General features: G+C 54.1%; 6 protein-coding genes across 6 annotated transcripts; 1 reads left to right on the top strand and 5 right to left on the bottom strand.

Annotated features, from left to right (window-relative positions):
* Positions 1 to 231: 231 nt before the first annotated feature.
* Positions 232 to 2438, bottom strand: G647_04887 (uncharacterized protein; the record flags this gene model as incomplete). The annotated part of the gene is made up of 11 exons (XM_008729224.1): positions 232 to 458; positions 510 to 740; positions 794 to 833; positions 889 to 1102; positions 1151 to 1206; positions 1256 to 1380; positions 1431 to 1637; positions 1692 to 1896; positions 1946 to 1991; positions 2043 to 2336; positions 2389 to 2438. 11 exons carry the CDS (start codon positions 2436 to 2438, stop codon positions 232 to 234), a joined length of 1695 nt encoding a protein of 564 aa, XP_008727446.1.
* Positions 2439 to 4774: 2336 nt separating this feature from the next.
* On the bottom strand, positions 4775 to 5804 carry G647_04886 (ribosomal protein S10; the record flags this gene model as incomplete). The annotated part of the gene is made up of 2 exons (XM_008729223.1): positions 4775 to 4995; positions 5081 to 5804. 2 exons carry the CDS (start codon positions 5802 to 5804, stop codon positions 4775 to 4777), a joined length of 945 nt encoding a protein of 314 aa, XP_008727445.1.
* Positions 5805 to 6506: 702 nt separating this feature from the next.
* On the bottom strand, positions 6507 to 7466 carry G647_04885 (uncharacterized protein; the record flags this gene model as incomplete). Its single annotated transcript, XM_008729222.1, has 1 exon — positions 6507 to 7466. The coding sequence occupies one exon, from the start codon at positions 7464 to 7466 to the stop codon at positions 6507 to 6509; it is 960 nt and encodes a 319-aa protein (XP_008727444.1).
* A 993-nt stretch (positions 7467 to 8459) lies between these two features.
* Positions 8460 to 10622, bottom strand: G647_04884 (uncharacterized protein; the record flags this gene model as incomplete). The annotated part of the gene is made up of 1 exon (XM_008729221.1): positions 8460 to 10622. The coding sequence occupies one exon, from the start codon at positions 10620 to 10622 to the stop codon at positions 8460 to 8462; it is 2163 nt and encodes a 720-aa protein (XP_008727443.1).
* A 1507-nt stretch (positions 10623 to 12129) lies between these two features.
* G647_04883 (uncharacterized protein) lies at positions 12130 to 13882 on the bottom strand (the record flags this gene model as incomplete). Its single annotated transcript, XM_008729220.1, has 4 exons — positions 12130 to 12230; positions 12284 to 13577; positions 13630 to 13718; positions 13771 to 13882. 4 exons carry the CDS (start codon positions 13880 to 13882, stop codon positions 12130 to 12132), a joined length of 1596 nt encoding a protein of 531 aa, XP_008727442.1.
* Positions 13883 to 14884: 1002 nt separating this feature from the next.
* On the top strand, positions 14885 to 16509 carry G647_04882 (uncharacterized protein; the record flags this gene model as incomplete). Its single annotated transcript, XM_008729219.1, has 2 exons — positions 14885 to 15577; positions 15631 to 16509. 2 exons carry the CDS (start codon positions 14885 to 14887, stop codon positions 16507 to 16509), a joined length of 1572 nt encoding a protein of 523 aa, XP_008727441.1.
* Between the last annotated feature and the right edge of the window lie 186 nt (positions 16510 to 16695).

The following is a 16695-nucleotide window of genomic DNA, read 5'->3' as shown; positions in this document are numbered from 1 at the left end:
GCAATACCGTTCGTTGAGCTCTCCCTCAATTTCTACATCGGTGGCAGTTCTCACAGTTTACTCTCTTCTTTACTCTCTCTACTTGTAATTTCTACTCCTCCGCCGTCGAGTCACTCTTCCTCCTTCCTTACGCCTTTGTCCATCTTCCCCTGACCAGGTCAGCCGCTTTCTCGCCAATGCCGTATCTGCAACGTGTCAGCTCCCGTTCACCGCGGTCCAGAGGCGACATCCTTACGCTGGCATCTGAGTGTGGCCACCGTGCAACGTAGGCATGATGCTAGTATCAGCTACGCTGAGGCCCTGGACACCACGGACCAGAAGCTTCTCATCCAGGACTGCCATCTTATCGTCCGCCCGGCCCATCTTACAGGTCCCTGCGGCATGGTAGCAGGTGGTGGCCTCCTGCTTGACGTACGGGATCCAGTCTTCGCGCTTTGTATAAGCATGGTGCGTCAAATCTGTAGCCTTGGTCAGTGTGGTACTCTAACTGTGCTGCCCCCGCGTCATACCCGATGGCCATGACCCTTTTACAACCTCTTCCCCGGCGACCTTATTCACGTTCATAGCAATCTCATTTCCGAGCCTGCAACCTTCGGTGAGCACCAGCAGGTCGATAGGGTCAGAAAGGTAGTTGCAGTCCACAACAGGATTCTCCAGCGGGTCTGCGGATTTCAACGTCACTGTGCCTTTGGAGCGCGGTGAAAACAGTTCCGTGATCATCGCAAAGGCATGCTTCTTATCTGGAAACAGATGGTCAACCTGTCACTGTGAAATTCGGCCGCTCAAAACTCACCGATGGGATATTTGTCGTACTGCTTAGGTCCGCCATACAGCTTCGCGACGTTAGCAGGGCACTTCCCTCTGCGGTCACGACTTTCGACGACGTACTTCAGTGGTGAAAAACTCGACATTCGGCTGTTTGGAGGTCAAGCCCATTGGATCACGGCCGGCCTCCCTCTTCGCTTCCTGCCACAATGGGTCGTCCTTGAGACGCTCATCGAGTCTCGCAAAGGCGAACGCGCCAAAGGGAAATGTGGAGAGAACGCCTTCCTTCTTCTCCTTGTACAGCATATACGCGGCCATAGCAGCGTCGCCGTGATACCTGCGATCCGGTCAGAAGGAGTCTCCGCATCCGATGGAGGTCTCGTACACAAGATGGTCGTTTGTCAGGCCGTCCTTGATAACCTCATAGAATGCAAAGACGATCTGTGCCTAGTCAGTGGATGAAGCTATCGATGGCGTGGACGTCGTTCACCAGGTGATCCAGTAAGTTCTTTCCTACTCCCGGTGCATCTACAAGACACTTGATTCCCAACTGTTCCAGCTCGGCTTTTGGACCGATCCCGGACCGAAGGAGGATAGCAGGAGAACAATATGCGCCTTCAAAAGTCAGTCATGTTCAGCAAAAGCGTGGCCTGCCGAAGCGTTACCTCCCGAGACAATAATCTCCTTCCTGGCCTGTACTGTTTTCTTCTCGCCGCTCTTGTCAACGAGCACGACACTAACGGCTTGTAATTGGCCATTTCTCTCTTCAAAGTTGATTTTGTCGACAACGGTCTCAACGACCAGATCGATGTTCTGTCTATGGTAATCGTTGGTCACGAAGTCGGCACCTGTGGTTCTGATACCTTTGTGAACTTCGCAAAGAGTGTTAATACCACTACTACAGGAACGTGTTGCACAACACGTACCGGTCCGGATAGCATGTCCACTGCCATGGGCGGTCTCGCCGTTGCTGAACATGTCAGGCACCAGGGGAAGACCTTTATCTTCCATACTCTTCAACAACAATTCGGAAATGGGTGCCAGATCGTGCGGCTCGGTATGTAGTGGTCCGTCGTAACCGTGTGCCTTTTCGTCTGCTTTGAACCATGGCTTGTTGTGGAACGTCTCGGCCTGTTTATCATCAGCCACGGACACTCACGCTCGATTCAATCCTGCACACCTTCCGCATGTACTCGAAGAATTCTTCACCCGACCATCCGGGAAGACTAGAGGAGTGAGCAACCAATTATGTCGGGTGAGAGCAAGGTGGTCCGTACTTCCAGTCGTCATAGTCTTGCTTGCTGCCTCTTACGCACAACGTTCCATTGACACCACTGGATCCGCCCAGGAACCTCCCTCGACTGAGTTTCACTTGTCTACCGTCGATACCTTTCATAGGAGGTGTGACGAGATTCCAGTCCAGTTCAGAGTCGAAGTTTTTCGACCACCCTCCGACCATATGGACATTCTCGAGATCCTTATTGTGAGGACCTGCCTCGACGAGGAGAATCCGAGCATTGCTGTCTTCAGCGAGCCTGCCAGCCACGACACAGCCAGCTGTGCCTCCGCCACTGTCATGGCTCAGTACTGTATGGGGGAAGAACAGGCTGTGGGGAGACGCACCAGACGATGAAATCGTACTCGTCCTGTTCGAGTATCCGACCCGGTGACATGATGCCGAGTTTTGATCCAGCTGAATTCGACCGCGAGACAGAATACAGTATGACAAGGTGTGGATTCTACAAGCAATGGTCGGATAAAATGGCGGGATTCGACCTATATCTCTAGGATACCATATATACGCCCAGTATGGAATTATTCCACGCCACTCCAGACCACAGGTACCACATTTGACTCGTTGGGCCCGAGGCCACCACGTTGCCTTCTATACGCTGAGTCGACGACAATGCAGGTCCCATTGGACGACGCAGGACTATCACCCCCACAAAATCCACGTCTACTGCGGTGTACTCTGGGGCTCCCAGCCGAGCGGAGATGGCACCGCGGAACAATTCCTTGGCTTTCCCTCTACGACTTCCATCGCAGTGAACCACAGTTACAGAGGGACATACGCTGTTGCAGTAGCAGTAGCAGTAGCGCTGACTTTCGAGCCCATCATCGGGTTCCTCATGGGCTCGTTAATGCATGATATGGAATACTGGATTCTTACACCCAACCAGGAGTATGCACGCAGGAGTATGCACGCAGGAGGCTGCACACAGGGATCTGCCGGCGCTGTGCTTGCTGCTTATCCCAAGAGGGAAGTCAAGGGGGCCAATGATATATATACATGACCGGCGTGTCGCCGACCCGCGGAGGCATCGTCCACGTTAAAATCAAGGCGGCCTGTCAAATGAGAGGTCGAGTACGAGTACAAAGTACCGTAGCAAGGCTGACGCATTAATGAACGAAGCTCTAGAGTATAAGCACAGTCATCCATCCGTTGTCCCATGCTCGACAGCGGACCGGCCGCGGAGTTACATACTGTTCCGAGCAGAGCAGAGCAGAGCAGAATAGACCAAAAGAGACACTGGAGTCTTAAGGCTTCCGGTTCGGTCCTCCCATATCTCGCTCTCGGTGGAACGTACAATTACCGCCGCTGGAAACGTCGTTGTTACTTGATTCGATCCAGGTCTATGCTCGCTCGCTATAAACCTAGAACTTTGACTTGGGACCGTATGCCGGTCTGCCGGTCTGTGCGCCTACCTACCCACCCGCCTAGGTATATATAGATGCATGGCAGTAGAAGTCGAAGTCAAAGTCGAAGTTGAAGTTGAAGATATAGGACGGTAAATGGATCACGCATGCATACATACGTAGTGAGTCCTCGAGACTATGTAGGAGACTATATAGGTGGTTTCGAGTACTGCGTACCGTATGCCTCAACACCACTTTTTGAACGCAATCAAGTGACGGCGGTCTAGTACGGTATGGGCTTTGTCTACCTGTAACGACGCTGCGAGAGCCCATGCATCTACATGTCCAGAAAGTACCATAAGCAAACGTATAGCTGGGATAAGTGAGGAATTTTAGGCAAGTTCAGCATACAGTACGAGTTACTCCCTCAGTCGCAAGGCAACCGGACAGTGGCAGAGGAAACTGAAGTACAGTAATTAGGTTACTATACTGTAGTAGATCATCCGTCTCCTGGAGGAGTACGGAGTATACATACATACATACATACATACATACATATATATATACATACACCACCCCAGGATATATCTACATACGACGGAGAAGCGACGGTTCTGTCCTATAGATACGTAGGTGGGTACATACGTTACTCGGTGCTGTACTGTACGCTGGACTCCTGTACGCTGGACTCCATACGCATGCTGCCCTGCCCGGCCTTTCTCACATTCTAGCATCGTGTCCTCTCCTCGCCTGCTCTGCCCAGCCCAGTCGAGCCTGCCCAGCCCAGTCAGACGCAGGACCTGGGAATAATGTACTGTACGGGCATCATCGTGAAATTCTTGAAGCCTGTTGATCGCGGGACTTCGACAGCGAGCGCATGCATGTTCCCTCCCCTATCTCTCCCTCCCTCCCCCCCCCTCTTCTTTGATACCTGTCCTTTCTTCTCTTCTTCCCTCTCCTCTCCTCTTCTCTCGTCTCGACCCTTCTGGCATGACGTTCATATTCGTCCCCGTATGATGCGGTGTACGATCCTCACACTGGTCACTCTGATAAAGTGCATGACGGATCCTTCACAAGTACTCTGGGCGCCATAAATGTATGTTTTATACAGTATACAGACACGGTGTCCATTCGGGGTACCGCTGACTGCACTCCGTCTCGTTCCATTCGTCCCATCGATTCTGGACAGTTGCGAGACCAATCCGTTGCCCACTCTTTTCCTCGGATGAAAGGCACGGCGGACGTGGCAACACCTCGCTCCTTTACCGGCAGATTTCACGTCATGCCCTCCACGCACGTTCAGCCTCTCACCCTCACGCATATTCAACCTCTCCCGCTTATACACGTACAACCTCGCTCCCAAATATCACATCTAATAATGGGCCACGAGCTTGGGATCATTCGGATCCTTCTCTCTGGCCTTCTCCCGGACTTCACTCATGCCTACACCCTCACGCCTATGGTGCTGCCGTTCCATCAAGCCCAACAAGTTCCGCTTGGCGGCCACGTGCTTGTTGAACCCAAAGAGCCGTAGCTTGTCGTCGAGCTCCTTTTCGAGATTCGAGAAGTCGGCGTCCATTTTCGACGCCACGTCTATAACCACCGAGCCATGTCAGCATGGGGGAATCGTGACCACACAGGAACGGGGAGGCGCGAGACGAGAGCACAAGAGACGTACCTGTAGATTCCCACCCCCACACATTCGCCTTCATGCCCACGCCGTAAAACTGCCAGCGTCGCACAAAGGCCAGCCACGTCTCGACCACCTCGGGGGCGCCATCGTAGACCGTGATCAGCCTCTTCATTGTGATTCTTTCAAAGTTCTCCTGCGATTTCTTGTGCACGAAATTACTCCTCAGGACGGTCCAGCGTTCGATCTTCTTGGGCAAGGGCGTGGGCCCTGTACAAGGGAGGGAGAGGTAATATGCGGCACGGACGCAAAAGTCGGCGAAGAACTCGAGGTTTCGCGTGGAGAAAGAGCGCAGCTGTAATTGCGCGACGGGGATGCCGTGGGTCAAAGGGTGGTAGAGAGGGGTGCGGTAGGCCGCGAGCACGTTGGGAGGCACATTGGGCTTTGTGTTCTCGTCGAGGAACGGGGCTGCGGGGGCGAACTCGGCAGAGGAGGCGAGAGGTGAAGATTTCGAGGATTGACGGGACGGAGAAGGGACGTCTGCCAGAGTTGAGGACTTTGTGGTTCGTGTGGGCGGTGCCGACGCCGACGACTGTTGTAAGGCTTGCGCTCGAGCCTCTGATACAATCGCTGGCTTGACCGTCTCCGTGTGTATGGAGGTTGCTGTGTGCTTTGGCTTGCCGCCGGGACGTTGATGCTCCATGCTGTCTTCTTCTGTGGACTTTTCAAGATTGATCGGTTCCGAGATTGTGATGGACCCCGGTTCTGGCATGGAGAATCCGGCCGTGATATCGATAGGGCCAGTCTGCGCCTCCCCAGGCTTGTTCTTATTGTCTTTGTCATTGCGCGACCTGGTGCTCGAGAATGGTCGTGTGGACGTCGTCCGAACCTTCTGGGACGGGGCCGCAAATCGAGGACGGAGGGAAATTGTAGCAGTCTGATCAGGAATTCAGAATGAGCCAGCAATGCCAAAAGTAGACGTTGAGAGAGGGTGATTTCTGCTGACAGGGTTGGATGGATCATACCTTCTGCGGTCGACATGCTTCAATAGCTACGCGCAGACAGCGCGGTGTCGACATCTTCTCACGAGGGCAACTCGGACGCTGCGACGGCGACCCTTGTGTGGGCGAAGCTTCACCACCGCTGACTGGCAGGTCAACCTACAAATCGCAGCGTACAAACTCCTCAATCCAGCACGCGACGTGCAGCGTTGCGGAAGAGAAAAGCGAGAAAGGTTCGAGGTGAAAATGGCCGAAGATGAGCCGAAGCCTGAGCGTCTGGTATGCACAACATTCTGTTGACCAACACGACGTATCACTCCTCTGACCATTGTTAAGTCTAGGTATCACGTATATAGTACTGTAATGCTGATGACTCTTTCAAGCCTTTTCTCGCGCCGGCGACCATCCAAGACATCGAACGCCTACGATGGTCCGACTCTCAAACAACACACGCCCATTCCTTTCCTCCACACTCAATCATCCCCCAGCCCAGCGAGCACGGTCGCGCTCGGCACGAAGAAGGTCGTCCCCGTCAAAGCCCGTGAGTAGTCCAATATGCGGTCATGCAACCCCGGCGGACTGCCTACAAACATCCTCTCCAGCATCTGCTCGATGACCCACAACTTCCTCGAATACCCGATGAAATACGTGCCGAACTCGCCCTGCCCGGCATTCCCAAACGGCATGTTGTCCCTGAGGATGGAGAGCTCCGCCCCGCTATGCGGATCCTCAATCGTGGCGAGTTGCTTGTGCGGCTTCTGCTTGTCGTCGTCCTGGTCTGCCAGCTCGACGTTGTCGAACTTCCGCCGCCCGATGACCGCCTCCTGCTGTTCCGTGGACAGCGTCTTCCACGCCGCGAGATCGTGCACGTACTTTTGAATGACCACGTAGCTTCCGCCCGCCGAGTTGGAGTCGTCGGCCTCGGTGATCAGCACGGATTCGTTGACCGCCGGGCCCACGGGGTTCGCCGTGCCGTCGACGAACCCCAGCAGGTCGCGCACATCGAAGTAGCGGAATCCCACGGTCGAGTCGACGACCGTGACGCTATCACCGAGCAAATCCATGAGTTGGCGCTCGAACTCGAAGCATAGATCCCGGCGCTGCGCGCGGATGTGGAAGAGCAGATCGCCCGGCGTAGACACCGCGGTGTGGACTCTGCCTTCGATCTTGGGAAACGGGTGGAGCTCCGCCGGCCGGGCCACGTCGGGGAGAAGACGGTCCCAGATGTCGCTGCCGACGCCGACGGTGCAGGCAAACGAGGCATCGAGATCGCGGATCGACACGTTTTTGCTGAGATCGTCGACGCTGGCGAGCGCCGAGCGCGCCGTCTTGATGGCACCAGGCTGTTCCGTGACTGACAGCACGAGAAACGTCGCCGACTGCGTGAGCGGTGCATCGACCCGCTGCGACTCGATAGGCGTGCGTCGACTCATTGTTCTTCTTCGACCCCCCGTAAGCCCCGCAGCTTGTGCTTGATCCAGTAGCGATTGAGAGAACGGTCGGCGGCCGCTCTGCGTTGACATGGGATGTCGGCGGTGCGGGCGTAGTGTTGTGTATCCACCCCTTCTGGCTGCTCGCTTCGTGTCTGCCGCTGTCCAAGGTCTGAAGATCGACCGGACAAGCGAACCACTGCTGACCACCCGACGGATCCTGTTCGTATTCATGCCAAAAGACATGGAACAGGAAGGACGTGCTCTTATCCTCAATTGCTTCCCGACGTGGAGAACGTGCAGGTCGTCCTTTAGCTGCGCTCGATTACTTTGTCATGCAAGTGATTGGAAGAGAGATCTGCCTCTTATGTCGGATGACTCAGCATGCAGCGAGGCTGGCGACACGCCCTTCTCGTTGACACTGGACGGTGGTGTGATTTCCTGGAACATCGACCCATGGTTCAATGTCGTGGCTGTCGACCTCGTGAGAGTAGGGCGTCTTGCAAGGGGATGTTGTTGCTTGCGCCAAGCACCTCATACAGACGTTGTGTTGACGACAGGGACCATGAAAAGACCGAACTACGCCAGAGGGAAAGCGAGAATGTGCTCTCTGCTCGCCTTGATGGAGAAGATTCATTGCATTGCTGCTGAAGTATCTAGGCCTCGTTGCAAAGGCATGCGCCTGTATCGAGGTAACAGTCGCCATTATTCTGTCATACAATCCCATATCATCATAGCAAGAATGGCATGGAAGCCAAGTCATAAACTCTTAACATCGTACGAGTAGGGTCTCTCCGCGGACACTGAGAAAAAGGAGAGACCTTGCGTGCCCAACCAGCCCGCACCGTCGATCGTATGTGGATCGCCGTGACATTCGGAGCTGTGGCCAGAATTTCCAACAATCTGGTAGTGCTAAGACAAAAAGAGTCGACATGAAGCGCCGTTCCTCCCAGCTGACAGAAGTGAGCAATCGTCATTCAAGTACATGAACACAAATTAGAAGCGTGAAGTGAAACTGCGACCCAAAGATGGACGTCCCCCTTGTTCACTCTTCATGGCAGCGTTGGGCACACCGATCTTTTCGAAGCCTTGCAGGATGTCGACGCCTTCATCATTGTCGTCGGAATTATCGTTCTCAAACGACTTGAAGTCGAAGAGGTCGTCGACCTGATCAAGGATCTGAATATGGGCGGTCGAGCCTTTCACCGGCGACCCATTTTGGGTAGCTCGAACGCGAGGGTTGAGAAGGGATCCACGAGTGGGCGTCTTCGCGTTTAGCTTGTAGCCATGGCTGAAAACGTCGGAAAGGACGTCGGTCGAGGTAACTGCACGTGCGACCGATGGTCGCTTAAGGGGTGAGGAGGCAAATGGTGGTGTCGCCGGAGTAAGCCCAATGGCCGGGTCCGAGAAGATTTCAAAAGCGCTTTCAGGCAATTCACTTGCTGCCAGGCTCGGCCACTTAAGAGGACTGTAGCCTGTGTCATCTGACATGAAGAGGCCAGAACCCTTGATGGGTGAATTGGCAAACTCGCGCATTGCCTTGCGATGCAGCAGGAGCTGTGTGTTCGGCGAGACTGAAGGTGGAGGACGGATCGGCTTCTTAAAGACCACTGCAGGAGTCATTGGGTTCATTGTGACGGCTGGACTGACTCGAACAGGAGAAGACGACGGTGGAGGTTCGGCGGTACAAGGTCGGAATCTGGCGTGACTAGGAGTCAGGTCGTGAGAAGAGCTTCGGATGCGAACTATCTCCTCTTCGGCACGGCCTCTCTTCTTCCTCATTGGCTCAATGTCCAGCTCTGAGGTTAGCACGACGGTATTTTTGTTTGGCTTCAGAGCCGAAGATTCGATGGAGGAGAAGTATCCACTGTCGTCATTCTTGGTGAGGGTTTGAGCTTGCCGATGAGACGCCGCCGAGCGCGGCATGCGAGCTGAAGGCGAAGAGATGGCTCTGTGATGGTTCGACACGACCACAGGTGGGGAAGAGTTGATTGCATCTGGTGGGGGCGACTTCAGAGCTGGCGCAGTGGCGCTGTCCTCGAGGTCGGCGGTCTCATGCTCGTGCAAGGCGGCGTCTGAGGCTGGCAACGTGGCGTCCGAGGACAGCTCGGGCAAGGCAGGAGCTGTTTGGGGTCGAGGAGGCTCACTTGACTGACCGAGGTAGGCATTTGGTGCCAGCGCTTCCGACAGCTGCTGGGCAATCTGGGGTTGCGGGCGAACCGCACTGGGAAGGTTATACATTGGTGCCAGCATATTTCCTCTCGGTTTTTTGTCTTTGATAAACTGTGCCTCCATGCCCGGCACAATAACCCAGTAGCTGCCCTTCCCCGCGTCTCCTTTCGGCCTCTCTTGCTTGGTGAAGGCCTTGTGCAATGATAGATTATGTCGGATGCTGTTGTGCCAGCTTTGCTTGGTGTCTCGCGCGTAGTAGGCAAATGTGGTTGAAATCCAGTCATAGATTTGTGCCAGCGTTAGACGTCGATTTGGTGCTCTCAAGATAGCCATGCCAATCATTTGCGCATAACTGTAAGGAGGTTTGTTGCCGTCGTCCTCAACAGGCATCATGTCTTCCGGTTTCGGCAGGTGGAAGGTCAACTCTTCGTCTTGTCGCGTCTTCTTGAAGGGTCGATCCTGCGACAACTGCGCGTCCGAGTACGATCTCTTCATAGGCTGCTTACGAGGGTAGGAGGGCTCGGGAAAGTCGACGAAATTCTCGTGGGTTGTTGGTGCAGGAAAGTTTTCTTGTTCATAGGTGTCGAAATTACTGTTGAATGTGGTGAACATTGGCTGTACCATCTGAGCCGGGCGAGGTGGCTGACTATGCAGCATCGCAGTTCTCTTGGTTGGTGACCCGGCGTGGCTATGGTTGGCTACCGGGGGTGGAGGGATAGGGACATAGTTGAGATCTCCGAAGTAGGGTCTGGAAGGTGACAGTGTTGTGGTCTTCTGCGGCGAGAATTGATGGCACGGAGCCATCGGAGCAGCCAGAATCACTGCAGGATGGCGAGATGCAGCCGGAGGATTTCTCATGGGCTGAAGGGGCATAGCTGAAGGTTGCAGGCGTGGTGGTGGCTTCTCGACAGGAGACACGTTGGTAGGTGGAGGTGGCATTGGATCTTGGTAAATCTGTACTAAAGGATGCGGACGCGTCGACGCCATGGCGACGAGTCGTGGAAACTGATCAGATACACCTAATAGGCAGAGAGGTGCGTGAAAGTCGCGTCGTCACGAAGTTCCTATGTCCCATGAAGCAGTCATGGGGCGGGTGAAGATGCAGCCTAAGTTGAGCCCAGAGCCTCAAACCCTCGAGCAGACGGTCACTGCACCTTCGAAGGGGGGTCTCGATTTTGAAAAAGGGCGAGACGAGATTTGATGGACTTTGGCGAAGTGTAATAATCGAGACTAAGAGGTGGGTAGAGGTATGGGTGTGTCTGTGCGGGAGGCCGGAAGATCGAGGCCGCGTTTGTGCGGTGCTGCAGATCGAAGGGGGCCGGTATTCAATGCTGAACCGTCGAAAGGGATACACAGTGGTTATCGAACGATGACTACCGAGTCAGAGAGGCCATCGTGTGAAGTAGACCGCGCTTGGATGCTGAAAAAGTGTTGTTTACTCGATGCTGAAAACCGCGTCAGTCGATGTCAGCCGGAGTCGAGCATGTGTGTGGGATGGAAGACATGGAGGCGGGCGGCAAGCCAAGTTCTTAAGAGGAGTACAGCTGGAAAATGGCAGGTCGGACAGGCGCAGAAGTTCGTTGGAAGCGGAGAAGAGTGACGGAAGTGGGATGCGTCAGAAATCAACCACCACAGCCTACTGAAAGGCGACAGGTGACAGGTGGGATGAAGCGAGAAGCAAGAAGCAAGAAGCAAGAAAAGAACGCGACAGAGGCGCGTCTGACCCACGCCGCGATCGGCGCTACCAGGACGCCTCGATGCCTGGACACTTGGAGTTCGCGCTTGGTCGGGCCTTTGGCTTCTCTGAACCATGTCCAATCATCGACATCTCGATCGACCATGACCGCGGGCCATTTGACGTGGCACGTCCGCTCATTTTCTTGTGTGTCTCATTGAGTTGCGGGACAATGCACCGAGAGTCAGTTTCATTGGCGGAAGGCTGTTCAACAAAACGCGCCCTCACATGAGTGCAATCACCCCGGTCCTAGCGCGTTTGGCATCGCGGAACGGAACATTATGGTCCCGAGAGTGCTGCTTGATTCACACCTGCTGAGCCTCTCACGTGCATTGACTCTTTCAAGAAATTTATTGTATCTTAAGATTAATCAAAGTGTAATCTTCGATTGTGCGTATTTCCGACATCTTGATCCTCTCTAGATATGGTTATGATGGGCACCGCTTGATGTCTGCCATATCGTAGAAGAAGTTGGATTCTCCCGACTGACATCTATCATCGCCGCAGTGCTTCCTCAAGTCAAGCCTCGATTGTTGGAATCATCCCCTCTAATCATTTCCAGCGCCCACATGACGTTTCTATACACGCTGCCGGTGCCGCCAAACCAGTAAGCATGTCGCAAGGTGCATCGACCAGTCAGAAAGAGCCTGCCCTTTTACCAATATCCATACTTTTGCCGCCTCCTTTTGGGTAGCCATATTCAGGCCCAAAGCTCCTGTGAATGCAATAACGGCCGCTCAAGTTGCTCGCAAGGTACAATCATGGGCCGAGGAAAGTAAATAGATTTGTGTGCAGAATGTTGAGCGCTCGATCGGCGTCCCGCTCCTCAATTACGCAGGAGATGTTGATCTCACTGGCGCCTATTCGAAGGTCAGCACAACCAGGCCTACGGTTTGAGAGCCATTTAACATACCTTGTGAGATCATTTCGATGTTCACATTATTTGCACCCAGCGTGGAGAACATCTTGCCAGCAATGCCAACCATATTCTTCATCTCTTTGCCCACAAGGCTCACGATGGCCATCTCCGGGATGATATCCACGGTACCGTAAGTTTTGAGTTCTTCGATAGCTCCTCTCAGGTCTTGATCGACAATGCGGTATTCATCGTCGCCTCCTCCAGTATATAGAGGAGCTTCCGAATGTAATGCCATGGACATGTTGACCTCGCTCGTAGAGATGACGTCCACTGATAGTCGCCACTTATCCAACGTCGAGAAGATCCCGGCAAAGAACCCATGGGACAGCGCCCTTTTGTTGGAGTGAATGTTCATGACCAAAATCTTGTGCTTCATGGTAACAGCTGTTGGGCGCTTCGGTTTCTCGCGGTCTGTGATGAGGCTGGAACTCCTGGAACGCCGGAAAAGCTTGGGGTCATGGCCTGACAACGACGAGTCTAGCTCTGATGGTGTGTCGGGATAGATGATGGTGCCTCCTCCCCGGGGATTCATCACGTTCTTGATGCGTATGGGTATCCGCGCCCGAATAACCTGGTCCATGGTAGACGGATGGATGACTTCGGAGCCGTAAAAGGTGAGTTCCGCAGCTTCTGCCGGGCTGATTTGGGGGATAAGTTGTGCTGTAGGTACTTTGCGCGGATCAGCTGTAAAAATGCCGTCCACTTCTTTCCATATCTGTAACTCCTCGGCCCTGATTCCCACCGCGACCAGCGCCGCACATAAGTCTGTGTATCCCCGCCCAACGGTGGTGAGCAGACCCCGAGGTATGGCACCAAAGTATCCAGTGATTACGGGAACTGTGCCTGTCGGGATGTCGCGCAACCGTCTGGCTAGTCTCGAGGCCATGTCGTCGTAAAATTGCTGGTCCAGGCCGTGTGAGACCCTAAAATCAATCACATCTGCCAGATCGACGTATTCGGCGTCGATTCCGCGATCTTGTAGCAGCGCCGTCATGAACCGGCAGCTTAGCTTCTCCCCCGTGCTCATGACTTTATCTCTTGACCTTGGGCTGGTCTCGCCCAATGTTTGCGCCGCTTCGAGTATGCGCACGACCAGGGCGCATTCATCGTCAATTTCTGCCTTTAACCGCCACCGTATCTTTTCCGATTGTACGAAGGTATCGGCAGCCTCGACGTGGTCTAGACGGACATTCTCCACTAGTTGCTGGAAATCCCGGTGGTTCTCGGCTTCAGTGGCGGCTCGCAGTAAGCGGTTCGTGGTGCCCGCGGCTTTCGTGCTACTTGATCTCTGTGTGCGCTTGTCAGTCTACCGTTACGCAACGATAGGGATAAAAACTGACAGCGGAGCAGACGATAGCGACATTGTTTTCTAGTAACCTGGATTTGACCACTTTGACAATATCTTGGGGGAATTTGCCCACACTGGTCCCTTCGGGAAATGAGTCAGACTCTGGCTGGACATGGAGGGAGAAGCTGCATACCCCCGAACTTCAGGACATGGATGGGTCGGACTCTGGGTGTGCTGGTCCCATTGACTCTATTAAGAATAGGTAGCTGTGGGTGGACGCCATTAGGGAGTGTCGAGGGAGTCATAATGAGGAGAGAAAATTCGACGACAGATGACTTATGTGCATAGTACTCTCAATCGAGCAGGTGTAGGAGGAAAGCAAGGACAGCAAGCTACAGCAAACGGAAGTGAGTGACTCTGCGCAGACGACTTCGAGCCGGGAGCGACCATTTTACGGGGTCAGAGTCAGTTTGGATGAGTCTTCGGTGGTAGTGGTACAGTAGTTCCATCCCACTCGCGCAGGCGCTCCCGGAGCGTCTGGCCCCAGCACACAAGACTTCCGATGGCAGAATTTTGAAAATTCTCGAGGGGCTTCCCAGGGCGGTGAGTGCGATCAGCATCCGAATGCAGGTGGTGTGCTGCGAAATCGGCGAATAAACTGCCGCTGAATCGCTGGCGTCATCCGCTCGTAGTTGCACTGGCGGCGCTGGTGGTGGTGCCCGTGTTTGGCTTGTCAGCGTGCCAGTTTACCACCATGACTCGATGCAGCTTGGTCATTTCAAGGGCTCGTTGGCCCGTTGTTTGTGATGCAAGACTGGGTACGAGCGAGGGTGAACACCTCGTTCTCGTAGAGAAACAGGCACCGCAGGCGGCACCCCATGTGTCAGGCAGGCCAGCAGATCATGAAACCAAGGTGAATGTAGTCTTTGTGCTGACTGAGAAGAGCCAGAGCCCGGGCCGGAATCTTTTCGATGGAGTCATGGCGACATTCCTGTCAACTTCAGAAGTGCAAACAGCCTTTCGATTCGCCCACCTTCAGCCTACCCCAGCCTTTCTTTCCTATATGACCGCTCCGCGACTGAGACGTCTTGTGCATTGCGTCTTTCAGCCAAGACCCTGGTGAAAGCTGCCCCAGTTCCGCTCTCTTTCACCCGGGACAAGCAAAGTAGAACAGCTCGGTCTGCAAGTGAAATCACGCCTCCGGGTGAACTATCCTTGTTTGCCTACATCCAAACTGTGCCAGGACAAGATGAGGCTCTGACAGCCGACTCCTTCAACTTTCATTCCAGAACTTTTGGTCGTCGAAGATGTCACATCAAACTCAGCAACAATGTCTGGCGTGCCCATTCTGCCGATTTGGAAGCCATGACTTCGGCACTCTCGAAGGGCACGTGCAGCAATTCCATGCTGATCCACAGCCCGACCCGAACGGGGGACCCCGGCCTGACCACCCTTCGGCCGAGATGAGTGATGCAGAACTGGCGCAGCTTCTCGCCTTTGAGGAGGCAGGTCTACCTACCGAACTTGCTCTATCTGAACGACCCAGTGCTCCTGCCCGATGTGAGAACCACAAGTCAGAAAGAGCGGTGCAAAATGGGCAGACTACCTTGCCCTCCCCTCCAGGTAGCGAACAATCATGGGTTCAGTGTGCCTGTGGCGAACGTGTGCACTTTCTCGAGCTCGATGCCCATTCCGATATGCATGCTCAGGAGGACATTTCTATCGACGAGCCTCAGATACCGGTTAAGGATGTGGAGCTATCAGTTTTGAAGTCGACGTCCCGGCCGTCGCTACCCGATATTTCCAACTCGTTCAGCACCGATATCCCTAAGTCGCTTCGGAACCATGATCAGCTCCAGCCCCGCAGACCTCCTTCACACACGGAAAAAGGACGTGGCCCTTCTCTTAAGGAGATTTTCTTGGGCACACCTGCGTCTCCCAAGAGGAAGTCAGCGTATTCGGCCGTGTCTTCAAAGCATGGTAGGACTAGACGGCTGGGGGTGAGTGTTAGCATAATTACCTGCTGTCAGACAGGAAGGCTAATAATTGACAGAGATCAGAGCTAGGGCCATACGCGCACGAGCACCAGATGCCGAATTGGCTGCGGAAAATGCTCGAGGAGGGTGCGAAGGTCACAGTCACTAACAAACTTGGCCCAGACGGTACCGTAATTCGAGTCGAGACCGTTGCCAACGAAACGCCAAACCTTGTGCCAGTTCTTGCCCGATTGTCTCACCTGGACGAGGTTGTCGAACGTGCGTTCTACTGCAGTCCTGAAGTGCGCCACGTATGCAAGATGCAGAAGGAAGGGGGGTTTTGCGGGTATCGGAATATTCAGATGATGATATCCTACATTCAGGATGCAGACGCCACGGGCTCGGAACACTTCCGTGGAAGGTTGCCATCGATACCGAAACTACAGGAACTGATCGAGAACGCCTGGGACCAAGGCTTCAACGCCAGTGGACGGCTCGAGACCGGAGGCATCAGGTACACCCGAAAATACATAGGCACCCCCGAGGCGCAAGCACTGCTGATGAGTCTGAAAATTCCTTGCGAGGCGACTGCGTACACCACCACCAAGGAAGTGGAGGGCTTTGAAACAATGTTGTGTGCCGTTTGCGAGTACTTTGACGACGACTCAACCAAAGATAATATCGACAAAGTAGTCATCACCGACAAGCCACCGATCTACTTCCAGCATCACGGTCATTCTATGACCATCGTCGGGGTGGAACAGAGATTGGACGGTTCTGTCAATCTCGTGGTTTTCGACCCTATGTTCAATCCAAGCCCTGCACTCAAGAAGCTGGCTTTGGCCAACACGACCGCCTTTAGGAGTCCTGAGCCCGAAAAACTGATGAAGGCTCACCGGCGAGGCGAGAAGTACTTGGAAAAGTACAAGGAGTTCGAGCTGCTTAAACTGAAGTGAGGGACCAGATTGGACACCACCGGCATTGATCCAGTACAGCACCATGCATTAGGGAGGCCACAGGTAGGCATGACAGTAGGAAATTCGTTCGAATGCGGTGTTAGGGGAGGATCTTTGGTATGCACAGCGACGGGGTTAGTGGGTTTTATTACAGTAGAACAGACTGCTGCTCGGCGCAGAAGGACA

The sequence above is a fragment of the Cladophialophora carrionii genome (genome assembly GCF_000365165.1).
Source record: "Cladophialophora carrionii CBS 160.54 unplaced genomic scaffold supercont1.4, whole genome shotgun sequence".
NCBI lineage: Eukaryota > Fungi > Ascomycota > Eurotiomycetes > Chaetothyriales > Herpotrichiellaceae > Cladophialophora > Cladophialophora carrionii.
Note: the sequence above shows the minus strand (reverse complement) of the source record. Positions and strands in the feature narration are given on the sequence as shown.